The sequence below is a fragment of the Ceratosolen solmsi genome, unplaced genomic scaffold (assembly GCF_000503995.2).
Source record: "Ceratosolen solmsi marchali unplaced genomic scaffold, CerSol_1.0 scaffold65, whole genome shotgun sequence".
Taxonomy (NCBI): domain Eukaryota; kingdom Metazoa; phylum Arthropoda; class Insecta; order Hymenoptera; family Agaonidae; genus Ceratosolen; species Ceratosolen solmsi.
This window is the reverse complement of record NW_011948463.1, coordinates 97,185-113,012: the sequence shown is the minus strand read 5'-3', so window position 1 is coordinate 113,012 and position 15,828 is coordinate 97,185. Positions and strand designations below refer to the sequence as shown.

General features: G+C 30.6%; 1 protein-coding gene across 3 annotated transcripts in view; it reads left to right on the top strand.

Annotated features, from left to right (window-relative positions):
* LOC105366933 (Dpr-interacting protein gamma) overlaps positions 1-10,346 on the top strand; it is a 29,839-nt gene extending 19,493 nt beyond the window's left edge. For all 3 annotated transcript variants that reach the window (XM_011505542.1, XM_011505541.1, XM_011505540.1), the window contains 3 exons: positions 1,680-1,828; positions 4,717-4,779; positions 10,179-10,346. In XM_011505542.1, coding sequence (XP_011503844.1) covers positions 1,680-1,828; positions 4,717-4,779; positions 10,179-10,309 — 343 coding nt within the window. In that variant the 3' untranslated portion in view covers positions 10,310-10,346. The remainder of the gene's footprint in view (positions 1-1,679; positions 1,829-4,716; positions 4,780-10,178) is intronic.
* Positions 10,347-15,828: the final 5,482 nt, after the last annotated feature.

Below are 15,828 nucleotides of genomic sequence, written 5' to 3'. Positions count from 1 at the left end.
CATAACGATGCAGTTGCATTGAACTGATCCTATCGTGAACAGTTCACCATCACGAGAAGCTCCGTGATGATTGTGACAATGTTGTTGCTAATCTTGTAAGGATTAGCAATACACTTTGTGGCAAGAGTGAGTCTTACTTACTTAGTGAGTCTTACTACGTTAATAATTGCATTTGCTGATCTTGTAAGGGTGAGCAATACACTCAGTGACAAAAGTGAGTCTTATACTATGTTCATAGTTGAATTTTCTGATCTTATTAGGATTAGCAATACACTCAGTGGCGAGGGTGAGTCGTATATTATGTTGTACTTATAGCGACACAGTTAATTTGACCTGATCCTGTCATGGATGGTTCACCGTCACAAGAGGCTCCGTGATGATGATAATGATGCTGTTGCTGATCTTGTAAGGATTAGTAATAAATTATATACTTTCCGTGGCAAGGAGTAATTCGATACTATGTTTCTTGTAGTTTAATATTATCATGAAAGGGAGGAGATGGTGTCAACACTACTTAATACGCCCAGGAGAATGACGCGTGTTCCTAAGAAAGAGCCGTTTCTCGAAACATGCTTGCTTTAAATATCTATGCGATAGCCCAGTTAGAGATGGTAACGATGGATGCCATTGGTGTTGTTAGCTGGAGACTAAATAAATATCGTAGAAATTCCGAGAACTATAAATCTTTAGGAATTCCGAAGATCAGAAGGCTTGGAAGATTGCGAAAATCGTAAGGCTTTGCCGACAACCAGAAAGATTTCAAGTTTTCGGAATCCCAAACCCTTATAAATATAAATTATATATAAATTATTTTTATGGAAACAATTGATTAATTCTAATAAAGATACTGTTATAGAAAATATTTATTTATTAATTACATTTATAATAATTTATTAATTTATCAATTTAATGTCCATATTTAAATTAAAAAATTTAATTTAATTTTTTTCATTCTTAAGATTATTTTATACTGATTATTTTATAATGTGAATATCATCATTTGCACAATTTCTTAAATACAATATATCAGTTTTTTCCATTTTTGTTTGCAGCCATTTTATGGATCCATTTTATAATTCTATCAGAAAATTACTTTTACTATTATATTTACTGATAACAATAAAAGATAGAAGTTAAAATTTTTATAAACGAATGCTCTTATCTTATTTCAGTTTATAAATGGACTACTTACTTTTTGATTATTTAAATAATTTTTGTGATCCATGGATCTAATTTTTAACTTAGGAAAGCTTTAATAGAAAGAAATTAGAAATTTATCAAGCTATTTTATTGAAACATACTAATGTTCGTGAAATATATTAAATAAGAATAATGCGATAGCGATACTAATTACACTTTAAACTGTATTGTAGATTAAAATAAAATGAAAAATTAATTAAAATCCGTCTCTTATTAAAGAAGTTAAATACCTTATTAACCTTTTTAAGCAATATTTAAGCAATAACAGTATAGAAATTGATTGATTTTTTGTTTCACTTAAAAACCATAATTACATATATTTGTTAATCGATTATCTCTTTCTGAGTTCATACAATTTATTCGAATTATTTTTATTACTATTTTATAATCGGGATTTTATAGTCATCATTTAATGAGGAAGAAATAATATTTTGAATTATATAATGCAAATTTGAAATAATCATTTACATAAATTTCAGGTCAAAATATTCAATTGAAGAAAAACGTGATGGATATAAAGTTGCTATGCGTCTTACAATTAAGAGATTTCATAAAGAAGATATTGGCAGCTATAGCTGTATATCAAGCAATAGCTTAGGAAAAGTTGAAGGCATATCTAGGTTATACAGTAAGTTTATAATATTTTTGTTACCAATATTAATCAATTAATCATTTTAAAGAAATAAAACAAATTTTAGTTTATATTATGGGTAATTATTATAATTAATATAAATATTCTATCAATTTTTAAAAAATAAATGTACTCTTACATTTCATTAATCAATTTATTTTTAAAATATAGAATTTAATAAATGATTGCATTTTTTTAAATATTATAATTTACATTTACATTGAATTGTCACATATGATTTGTAAAAATTTTATTCTGGAAATAAATTTAAATCTTGTATAACATTAAATGTTCAAATATTCAATGAAAAAATTATTGAATTGTCCAATACGAAATTTTTATAGAATTAAAAATTTAACATTTATTATTTATTTTAAACTTTATTTTTTGTTATACACGTGGACATACTACAAGAGAGAATTTTTTCTCAAACAAATTAGAATAATTTTCTCGATATATTATAGGTTTTATATATAAGAATTAATAAAGAAGAATAATATTTATATATTATAACAATGTATTAAAAAAGGTTTCAATTATGATAGGTCATAAACATTAAATATCATTAAAATTCGCAAATGCATTAATTAGGGTTTAAAAATAAAGTATAAAATAAAAAAATGACTAATTTATAAATGTTATTTATTCAAATTATATTGTTCGTACAATTGTAGAAAAAAGTTTAACAAATTATTATTATTTTCTGATTTAAAATTTTAATTATACAGATTAATGTGAAATATAAAGTAATTTAATGTTTAAAAAATACGTTAGATAATAGAATGAATTTAATAGATAACAATAATAAAAATAAAAATTCATCGATTTAGTAATGTTCGGGATTGAAGCAGTCCCATGAATTTCAAACAAAAGAAAGGTCATATACGCAGTCCGGCGTACCGCATGTGCGCCTAGACTGACCGCGCGTGCAGCAAGGCTGACCATCACGTGCGCCTAGGCTGATCCGCACGTGCGGACCGACGCGGGTACTCGAGCAAAATGTTTACAAACAAAACTCGGCAAGTCCGAGCAAGTTTATGACCCAAAATATAATATACTGTAAGATCACCCTAGAGTATTACTCCTATTTTTCTCTCGTCGAACATTCTCGAAGGTTCTAGATTTTTCCTTCGACGCCTCGGGTAAGAATTAGTGCAACAACAAGGACGCCTTGTTGCCAGCTAAGTGAGCCGGCGGGTGGCTATATAAAGGACGCACGCGGCGCATCTCGCTCTCTTGCTGAAGATACCTCTTGCTGAAGATACCGCTTGCTGAAAATCACCTCTTGCCGTACCACCCTCTCTCAACTGCGCTTGCGGCTAACATCTTGCCGTGACCCGACCGCAGTGACCGATCATAGTGAACCGATCTAACCATCTACCAGTAGAAGCCATGGCACACGGGTCTTCAGCAGGACCGTCATAGACCTCATTAACCTTGTTTTTAATATATTATATTTTTCAGCCTTGTCTGTTATTGATTTCCTTTAAAATTATCCTGCCGAGAGACTAATCCACTGAACTATTGAATTGGTAGTTCGAGCCATAAGCTAACCCTTTAAAATCGAACAAGTAATTAAGTATAAAAATTAAATTGTTAGCTGAGAAATATTAATAAAAAATATAATTATTTGGATGAATTTGAACAAATTGAAATTCTGTATTAAAAACAATTTTTATGACATATGAAATCGAAAATAAATCTTTCAAATATCAATGAAATCAATAAATGAATTATAATAATTGATTAAAATAATATTTAATTTCTATTAAATTGTTTAACTATATTAGTTTGACATTTAAAACGTATGTGATTTAATTCATTTTTAAAACATATTTTTGCAAAATTTCTATAATTTGATTTTGTACTAATTTTTTTTAACATTAACAATGTTTGCTAAGAAAATGTTAAAACCAATTACTTAAAATGGATTACAAAATGAATCTACATGTTAGGCTATCAAACATTTACTATTTGATATAGTTTTTGAATATTTTCTAAAATTAATATTGAATAAACCTAATAAATGTATTGTAAAAAATGAATATTGTTTTGAATTTATTACTATTATTGACATAATTACTCATTTATATAATGTAAGAGTTTGAATTATAATCGTTATAGATATATTTTTTTAAAAAGGTGCATATCAAAATTTAGTAATTGTACCGGACGAATAAATTAAATCGCTACTTTGTTATAATTACTTCAGAAATACGTGTAGGCACTGGTATTTGGGACTATCCAAGTTTTTATTACCTTCGTCTATATTCTATAAAGCTAAGATTAATAGTATTAATGAGTACAGTGAAATGATGGTGTCTAGCAATAATGTAAATACCTTGTGTAATATAGTTCGTCATTCAAGGTGATTGTTCATTTTCGTTAGTGAAGATTTATAAATTAACAGAAGATACATTTTTTTTAATTTTAAATGTTTGTATAATATTTAATTAAAATACTATCACAAAATAGAATAATACTATTAAATAGTCATTTTCGATGCGCTTAATAAAAGCTGAAAAGGACATTGATAGATAAGAGGACTAACACAAATATTTAGATTTAGAATAATGTAGGTTATTCTCAGGTTATGGTTAAAATAGGTTTTTGACTAAAGAATTAACAAGATATTGTATTAATAACATTTTGAAAATGCAGTTTCTAGGAGGGTTCATTTACAAAAGTTATTCGTAAAATTATCTATCTTTATACCTACTATTTCGATAATACACAAACATTGTATCACTAAATTGATGACGGCTAGCAAAAAATATGTAATAAAATTCATATAAACTTGAAATAGTTTTAGTTTTAATATTTATAAAATATAAATTTTATAAATAAAATTTTGAATAATTGTTGCAATTTTAAATGTTTTTCAGAAATTGGAGAGTTTGATGGACATAGCTTGATGCACGAATCACATCATATTTCAATTTTAGCAGGTACAATCATTTGTTATATTACATTTAATATAAACAGATATATATATAATCAAGTATTTGTACAAGTAGTATGTGTATATTATTACTGTCAGTTATATTAATTATGACAAGTTAAATTTGATATTAGATTATATTATTTTGTAAATTGTATTGCAAGTTTATATTTTAGCTAAAATTTTATACTTCCACTAATAAAATAATTTTGCTGTTTAAAATTGAAAACTATGAAATGCAAATAGAATAATAGAATAAAATAGGAATAGATTTTTTGATGGGAACTATATTTTATAATATTAAAAGCAAAATAAATTTACATTTTGTATTTTAATACTTCGTGTTTGGGATCAGACTTAAAAACCTGCCGGTGATGTTAGGGGGGGTGTTTGCTGGCAAGTGAAGGAAGCAGATGCAATTATTCAATTCTTCACACAGTGTATCTTGGTTTTCCCTTTATTAAATACAATAATATGATTATTATTGATGATTGTAGAGAGAAGATTGAAGATTGAATAGTGAGTCCGTCGTTTTGACTGCGTAATTGTTACTAGACTAGACTGAGAATTAGACTATGACCCTTAAATATTCTCGTGGTAGTTTTAACGCCGGTAGCGATCCGGTGTCTGTTGCTATGCCGATATTTGTCGTGACGTCAATAGGGCATAGCCTTGGAAGGTTCATTGGCATTATTTTTTGGATTTATAGTCGTATATTCAAGTTTTCGGCGTAGAAACATTTCTCGAGTTCGTTGGCTAGTGTTTATAAACAACTGTTCGCGCGCTCATACCTCTTCTACTTTACTATTCCGCCTTTCAACTGTTTCAATCCGTAACAATTATTGTTTTTTTTCTTTCTACATATTCGCAGATTTTAAATCTTTTTGCATACAAATTATGTTTTAATTCTGTACGAGATTGCGAGACCCTTTTTTCAATGCAATATAACATCTGGCAAAACAGCATCGTAAATTTGTTTTTAGATTTTAAAACTTTCTTGCTCGCAACCATCTAGCAATAGTATCATAAAACATCTGGAAAAACAATACAATAAACATAGAAAAAACCCACTGATTAGGTATCTGTACGAATTCGCTCCGCTCGGTAACTACTTCAAGCAGTATGTACTAGCGGACCCCCACCCCCTTCTCGCTGTCTACAAGTTGTCATGCTGTCGCTAGATGCATCAGCGGCAACGGGAGCTCTTCTTGCCGTGAAGACCAAGAGACGACTACGCCCTTAATTAACTATGAAGCCACAAGAGGCACTGCCCTCTCTCTGTACGGGAGGATTCTCTGATTGGACGAAAAATAAGGGAAGGGGTTCAAGTGAAGTTCATGGTTAAGTGTAATAATAAGTGTCAAGTGGAAGTCCATTAACGCAGTTCAAGGCAATAGTCGTTACGCGTCCTAGAAGAACGTCGACATATCCCGTTATGTCCATTAACGCAGTTCAAGAAACCGTTTAGATAAGAACAAGTTTAAAAGGATCGAAGACATATCCCCCTATCGAAGTCCGAAGACAAGTGGACAATTAGTCTTCGTAAGTAGTATCACCACTACAATAATCAACTAAAACTTAAGATTCAGAATACGAAATCGACAAGCAACCAAAGAAGAAGAGGCTCTCACTAGAGAGACAGTGCGGAATCATTCCAAGCTCGACGTCAAGGTCGCATCAACTGATGCGAGACATGCCGGCCTTACCCTCACTTTAGTTCAAAGTCTGACGCTTATGAATCCACAGCGTGCCATTCAACGCTCTCAGAAGACGCAACACGTAGCAGTATCCTGCATGAGGTAAAAGCCTTTACACTCTTACTTCCATCTGTATTTATTGCAGTATGGCAATATCAGGACAAGGTACGCTTGTTACGATACAAGTATATCATCAAGTAACAACAATTATATGTATCTCTCTCCATAACAACCATAACCTCAATTACGCACGTGGTCATCCAAACAGCGCGAGTATCGACGAATCAAACTTCGCACCATTCTGTGTTCATATTCAAACCATCACGCTGCATAGATGAGTATACGTTTGCCACCGCAAACACATTAATCCACCCCAAGAGTTATTTCAATAATTAATAATAGTAATAATAGTCAAGCCTAGTCATTAAATAATACCATATATTGGTTGTTTAGGTACTTCACAAAGTATATATTATATCAATATATCACTAATAAAAAAAAATGTAATCACTAAAATAATAAATTAAATTAAATTACGAAACATCTTATTAGAAGTACTAAAAATGAACATAGTAATGACTCACGTAATTATAGACATTACAGATAAAATTTACTAGATATAAATAAATCTTCTTATATACAATTATAAAATGTATTGCTTACATTTTTCTATTTTATTAATAATGTTCGAGATTGCGAGACCTTTTTCAATGCAATAAAAAATCTGCCAAAACAACATCATTAAATTGTCGTTAGTCTTCAGCAAAATTCTGCTCATTTTATATCAAGCGAGAATGTCATAAAAATTAATAGACTCGATTATAAAGCTTGATGAAAACTCTCTCACAGACGTCGGAGACATGAAAAAGTCAGTACATCTGGAAAACCTCGAAAATCAGTCATGCTAGTTACTTTTAATTGCCAATGCATTCATTGTTTCACACGTTAATGACCCATCTGTTTACTGTCACGACCGCGTCGAATTTGCTTGTGCTAGAACAATTGGAAGTGCCAGATGTACGTGAAACTCTTGACCATAAAAAACATTTCCTACTTTTCACTGCAACCCAATATCCCAGCACGTGCGGCATCGGACAATCGGCGTACGTGCGCATTCGGAATCTTAGGACAATGCTTACATTGTTCTCAACTGCGCCGCATTTTGCCGATCGCGCTAGCCAATCGACAGCACTCCCAGAGGACCACCCATATCGATAAGTGAGAGAAGACGAATAGTAGACCCCCCCCCCCCTTTAGACACTTTCCCGATTTTAGCATATTCAAGACTAAACCCGGAAGGAAGTGAAAATAAAGGCGTGCATGATCAATCATGCTGCCGAAAGTCGCGCTTTGATTGGATACAAGAAAGAAGAAGGGGTCACTAGTGGAACCGGGTCAGTGGACTATTTAAGAAGGACAAATGCAATTTACTGACACTTATTCTAACGAAAAGTCACGACTATTTCCGAGAAGGAGGAACAGGGAAAAAATCGATCAGCTGAGTCTTGTAAAATAGCTTTCCATTTCTGTAATTCATGACCACAGATACATATAATCTCGCCAAACAAGTAAAGCTCAAGGAATGAGATTCCCGTCATCTCAAGGAGAGACAAGGATAGTTCAAGTGTAAGCAGTTCGTGCTTAAAAGCTTCACGTTCACGCCCGTGAGGAGAAATAAAGAATATCACGTTACAACTTCAAGTAAGTCTGCATTAGTGTTCATTCTTCACTTCACGGCCCATTCAGATAGCGGACCTACAAGCAGTTAGTGTCCAGAAGTTTCCCGCGCATGCTCTACGCTCCCGCACTACGCAAGACCAGTAATTCGCGCCATTCGGTGACCCGCATTTCCTCTAACCTCAATCTTAGGCTCGTGCTCACTCACACGACTTATTATTAGAGGCAGCTGCAACACGTGCCAAGACCACGACGCAGACAAGAACAGTTGTATTCGTTCAAGCGCACAACAAACAGCCATAACCTCTCAAGTGATAGTATTTAAAAAAGTGACAATAGTTTATAGCCTATTTCTTTCCACAATAAATCATTTTTTAACACGTTTCGTCCAGATGATCAAGAAATTCACAACCTTCTGGTTCTCCAATATAGAATATATCAATATCCAATAGAAGTATACCACAACGTCTCATTATTATTGAGAAACATAAGGTCATTTATAACCTCATCACGATTAATAACCCCTAAATTGGAAGTAAATTGAAAAATAAATGAAATAAACAGCAATAAGAATTATATGTGTTAATTATTGAATCAGTGCATTAACCCCTCCACTTGCCCACGCATTCTCCGATACAACATCTAGTGGTTTTCTTAGTTAATTCTATACGTTTGGTTTTATGAACCGGATTAGTGGAATTAATTTTTATACAATATGAAATCATGACAAAGTACGTTATTGTATATTAAATTATAATAGTACTAATAAAACTTTAATAACAAAACATACGGATGTTGATAATTCAGTAGGGAATTTATTCATATATATGGAATATTTTAATTGAGAATTAAAGTTTGATTTTTTTATTTGTTCGAAAAGTTTGTATATTTAATCCGATTCGAAGGATCAAATGTGTTTAGTTTTCTGGCTCGAACTGCCAAGTTCAATAGCTCAATTTATTTGTCGCCCGAAGGGCTGTAAAGATGTACAGTGTGCGTAAACTTCGTTAGGACATCGTTTATTTAGTTTTATTCACAATCACACTATTGTTGTTTTGTAGTCACTTCTCGTGGTAGAAAGTGAATTATGTTCTATCACAATGATGTAGTTGCTCCTTGGTGATGGTGACGATGTCGTCGATGACGTTATGGAGAACATGAATGTATTTTGTAGATTCCTTGAAGGGGAATATGGCTTGGTTTGAGGTCTGTGCTAACGTTGTAAAGGTTAGCGGGGGGAGCCGACCGTACTCATAAAGGGAGTATGGAATTAATTGGGTGGTAGTTACCTTTAATAGAGATAATTTCGGGTCAAGGATGGTCCGATACCATGCTTCTTGTAGTCGACTATTTCTTTGTACTGCAGTCAGCACCCTTGACTGGTTGTTAACCGTTGCGCACTGGAGAACTGAATGTGCGTTTCTTGCAATGGATGCACTGAGAGAGCGAGCGTTGCGTGACTTTCTCTCTGTTGTAGACTCCGTTTAGTAACGTGGCTAGGGCGTAGATGACGGGATAGAATAAGTAACTGACTGGGAGAAATAACTGACACTGTGTACTAAGTGACTGCTGAGTAATAACTACCAACAATGTATACTGAGTGACTGCTGAGAGATAACTACCGACAATGTGTACTGAATGACTGCTGAGTGATAGCTCAGCATTCGGCGAAAGCAAAGTCTTGGAAGATACGAGAATTGAATCGACGTTGCTATGTGAAGGTTAAATAAGCAGTCTTGCAGAACGTTCAAGAATCTAATCCTTGAGCTAGTCGAGAATTCTGCTTGTCGAATATAAACATTCGAGAGCTAGAAGACTTCGTGAATTTCCGAGAACCGAAGGCCTCGAAAAAATGCTCCAATTTCAAACATTATTAAATAAAGAAAATTTCGGATTTTTATATAAAATAAAAATTTGTATATTTATTTTTGCTTTTAAATTAAAATAAATCATATAATTTTTTAATGTAAATTACAATTATATTTTAAAAATAAATATTTAATGATTTTATTAAGTAATATTTAATTTTTAGGTTTAGCAGAAGCAGCTCGAGATTCTGACACAAAGAGTAGTATAAGCTTAAACAGCAGCGTAAGATGCTTTAAAAGTTATAACTATACTTTGCTGTTAATACTATTACGAAATTATTTTTCCGAGCGGTGAATAAAAAAAATTTACTCCAATATTATATGATAATAATTTCCATCAATCAATTTTGTTATAATAAAATTAATTTATACAATAAAAATATACTTTAATTTATAATATACAGAATTCCTAAGGATTTTATTTATTGAATGAAAGATGTAATATTATTTTTAAAACATTATATAAAATATATTATATATAAATTGTATATGCATAGATAGATAGATATACAGTATCAGAGTATCTTATATATATAATAACTCAATTAGATACCTAAAATACCATTCTAAGTAATTACAATAAAATCTACATTACTACAATTAAATTTTAATTTTAAATTAATAAATTAATTTATTGAAATTTAAATATCAATTGTTACTTTTTTTAGTTTATATATTATTAAATATTAAAATTTTACTAATGACCATATATAAAAATTTATAAATGTTGAAAAAAAGGTTAAAGTAACTCATTATTGCACATTAGTAAATAAATACAAAATTCAATATAACTCATTACAAAAAATTCGAAGAAATTAAAAATATAAGTAAGACCAAAATTTCGAATTTAATATTGAGAATAAATTTATAATAAAATATATGTACAAATATTTTGCATTTATTTGACTGTATCAAGTTTTGACCTTGTCGAAATAATTGTCGATTGACATGTGAAAAGACAATGTGTAATAATATTTTTTTTCTTTTTATAAATAATTTAATTTTCTAAAGCTACAGTTAAGATTGTATCAAGATATTACTTTATGAAAATTAATTCGATTAATTATAGTAAAGTATTAAATTATTTATTAAATAATGCTGTATTAAAGAAAATTGTTTTTGTTTGTTGAAAAATAGCAGAAAAATTATATATATGTATAATTCTATGTGTGTATATATATATATATATATATATATATATATATAATATATGTATATAGATTACTCAGAAATGCGTAGAAGATATAAAAATCTATGGAATTTAATTAACTGGAGTACGAGTCAAGTGAAATACAAATAAAATTAAATGGATTGAAACTATTTAATCAATTTATTCAACTTTTCTTCCAGGAAATCTAAAAAATTATTCTAGATTGTTGATTATTTCAGTCTTTAAATATTTATATATTCTTAATATCTTTGATGCTTGTATGAAAATATTTGATATTTCTTCTATTTTCTGTTAATTGAATGAATTTACAGAATTTATCACTATTTTATAAACTTCTAGTTTTTAGAAGAGATCTGTTATTACTAAATTTCAGTTTCTTTTTTGCTTCTACTTTACTTCAACTCTTGGCTGGACTATGTTTGACTTAACTTACTATCCATGATTTATTATACTCATAATTTATTAATTTAAGCCTTTCAATAACATATTTTACTATAGAACTATTTCCGTATATTCATGTATCATTATAATTGTATACATGTAAGGTTGAATCTGATAATGCTTATAAGTAAAATATAATGAAGTAAACAAAGATCTTAATTAATATTTCTCAAGTACTATTTGCAAAATCTGTATCCTGGACAACATCGTCTTATATATATATATATATATATATATGTATACTTATGAAATTTTTTGGTAAAAATCTAAAGAGCTTATGACTATTTAAATTTGAGTAGGAAGACTGAAAGTCAAGCACGTTTAGTTTGGGTTATAGCAAAACAAGAGGAGAGGGAAAGCTACATGGAGAGAGAGAGAGAGAGAGAGAGAGAAGCATAAATTAGTAATTTAAAAACAAAAGAGGTCATCTAACTTGAGATAATATAAGCAAATAAAAAAGACACAAGAATACATCTGTATAGTAGTGAATGCGTATTGAGAGCATACTGAGTTAATAAAAAATGGGCCACTATGACGGTACTTACGTTATAAATATATGATTTAAAATCATGAACCAGAATTCACATTTAGATTGATTAATAAAATAATGAGCATTTATAAATTAAACCAATAAATTATTTTTTAATTTTCTCTTTTTTTATATTTTAATGACCTCATAGAAATTATAAATATAAATCAATATTTTATAATGTTATAATAATGAAAACTTCAATTCGTTTTTGCATTTGAAATAAATGAACCAACGTTAATTATTTTTAAATTTAAATATTAAGAAAATAAATATAGTTTATTTACTATTATAAATATATTTTAACCAAAATATCAAATATTTAAATACTTTTGGATATATTAAAAATATACTTAATATTTAAATTAGTATTTATTCTCAACTAAAATATTAAATTTCAAACTATAAAAAACATGTAATTGAAAAGATAGTTTGTATAATTATTGCATTTTGTTAAAATGTATTATTATTAATAAAACTATATCATTTTTTTCTATTTTACTTGATTGAGTAATATATTTCCTCGTTAGGTTTATTTTACAGTATAGGCGTAATAAATTTTTATGATTTATTGTTCTATGTTTAATAATTTATATACCAATGTTTGAGATTGACGCAGTTCCCACGAATTTTAAACAAAGTGGGTCATACGCGCTGTATGGCGCACGACACGCGCGCTCGGAACGGCACACGCGCTCCGGCGAATGTTTATAAACAAAACTTGACAAGTCCGAGCAAGTTTTACGATCTGAAATATAATGAAATATGTTTTATCTTAACACGTGTGCAGTTGTCTCTAAATATCGGTCGTAAGAGAGCCTAAATGGAGGTTATGCGAAGCTGTGCGCCATCTGAACAACTTATAGTTGGAGGGACTGAAAAGCCGATGTGGCTTTTGTAGCTGATCTTGTTCTAGAGTATGTCCGGGAAGCTTCCGTAGTTGGACTTTAATCCGTCCGTCTCTTACATAAGCCGAGAAATCAAGAATCAGTACTAGCTGTAAGGACTTACTTGCAGTGTATCGTGATTTTGCAGTCTCTTTTCGGTGGCTTGTTATGACGTTCCCTTGTAATGTTGCAACTCTTTAGTTCTTCCTTATCTCCAAGTGAGATTACAAGTGGTCAGGTCCTATACAATCCAGTCTTGATGAGATCAATTCAACTGTACACTAATTCACAATCGTAGAAAGAACTTCTTATTAAGACTCAGCTAGCTAAAGGACTTGTCTCTCCGGTCCTCCTCCGTGAGAGTAGGTCGTGACTTATCCTTCAACTGTGAGAAGTATTTGGAAGGAGTAAGTCGTGACTTATCCTTATACTGTAAGAAGTATTTGGAAAGAGTAAATGAAGGTACATTACGGAGTCCTTTCTTAAATGGTTCACTGATCCCGCTCCACTTGGAATCCCTTCTTCCTTTATTAATTAACCAATCAGAGGTTGATCTTGGGCCGCACAATAGATTATACACGCCTTCATTTCCACTTCCTTCCGGCATCCCTCTCTGGGACTTGGCTAGAAGAAGGGTCCGCTTGGGTGTGGTCAATTTTCCAATGCGATCGACCAGATGTGGCATAGCCAAGAACAATGCAAGCATTGTCTTAAAGGCCGAGTGCGCACGTATGGTCATTGCAGGTTGTTGCACGTGCGGGTTTTTGGGTTGCAGTGAATTTAGTAAATGTTTTGTACTTTGATGCTTTACGCATATCTGATGTTCGTTCTGAATCTACTTTGGGGTTCTCCCGACAATAAACCTGTTAAGTTCTACTGCACTGGGAGTATGAGCACGTTTCGCTAGAGTTTTCCAGATGTTTTATGACACTAGTGCAAAATAATTATGAGCAGGAAAGTTTTGAAGTCTTAAATACAATTTTCATGATATTACTTTCCAGATGTTTTATGACACTAGTGCAAAATAATTATGAGCAGGAAAGTTTTGAAGTCTTAAATACAATTTTCATGATATTACTTTCCAGATGTTTTATGACACTAGTGCAAAATAATTATGAGCAGGAAAGTTTTGAAGTCTTAAATACAATTTTCATGATATTACTTTCCAGATGTTTTATGACACTAGTGCAAAATAATTATGAGCAGGAAAGTTTTGAAGTCTTAAATACAATTTTCATGATATTACTTTCCAGATGTTTTATTGTCTTAAAAAAAGGAGTCTCTCATTCTCAAACAGTTTTACTAAAATACATAATATTTTTCAGCCCTGTCACTTATTATTTCCTTTAAAGTTATCCTGACGAGAAACGAATCCACTGAACTATTGTATTCGAGTAGTTCGAGCCATAAACTAAACCTTTAAAATAATTAATTACTAATATATTAATTACTAAAAAAATTAATTAATAATATAATTACTAATATAATAATAATTTTTCTATCACTGAGAGCATTTGATGAATTTATATCCAATATAGTATATAATCAATTGAAGTTTTAAAATAAAGAATATTTTGTAAGGCAAATGTATTATTAAGGTTCCATAACTTGATTTGATATTAAATGTACGGCAATTATGTATAAGTTTAAATAAATTAATTACAAAATATTTCAATATTCTTTTCAGAAGGCAATATGATTTATGTACTTAAATGACAATATCAGTCCATAAACTGTAACAACAATATTATTAAACTAAAAAGAAATGTTCAAATTGATATTGATTGTATTGATAAAATAGAAGACGTATAATAATTCACATAAATAAATAATAAAATTTTTGTTAAATTAAAAAAATAGTTATTAATAATAATTTTCCATTGACAAATTTATTTTGAGCTCTATTTTTAAAAAAATTTAAATAAAACTAAAAAATAGCAAAATAGAAAAGAAAGTAAACTAATTCAATTTTAATATGATTAATTAAATAATTTAATTTAATATGAATATATATATATATATATATATATACTACATCAGTTTATACAAGTAAATAATGATAATGATAAATAATAAGATTATTTAATAAAGACTAATATTGTTCGAAATATTGTGGGGATGTAATTCTTAGCTCGAACTGCCAATGTTTCAATAGTTTAGTTTGCCGCCCGCCGTAGCAGACGCTCAGGAAGAGGCGAGATATATGGGCTGTACAAGAGTTGTGAGAGTTGGTTAATTATATTTATTATACAATTTATTACACTATTTACATATGGATGTTGTAGAATCTTCTTGTATCTTATATGAAGATATGATTTCTTGATCGGCTTCTTATACAGGAGGTGTCACTACACAAGATGCCTTGAAATCGTTTAATTGATGTAAATTGCACAGGTAAATAATTGCTGCACACTTCTGAGTGGAGAGTGTAAGATAATCTTGATGTTGTCTTATGCCGGTTCTGCCGCCGGCTGACAATAATTGAAGAGAAAATATGTATCAACGTACTTACAGCGATATCGTAATTCAATCTGATTCAGCGGTGAGAGGGACACGAGTCATGTGCGGCGTGACTCCTTTACTCACCAGCATGAACTATTCTTGTGACGAATTACTAGCACTTATTTCTGTGTTGAGTGAATTTTTAAGCTTGGCTTTCTTGGACAATTAATTTCTATTACTTGACCTTTCCCCAGACTGCTCACTGTAACTCTGTGTGATTTGTCTTTTTTGGAAGAAAGGCCCTTGGCTGCCCACGCGGACTGCGTGTTCCTGGTGTCCCCCGT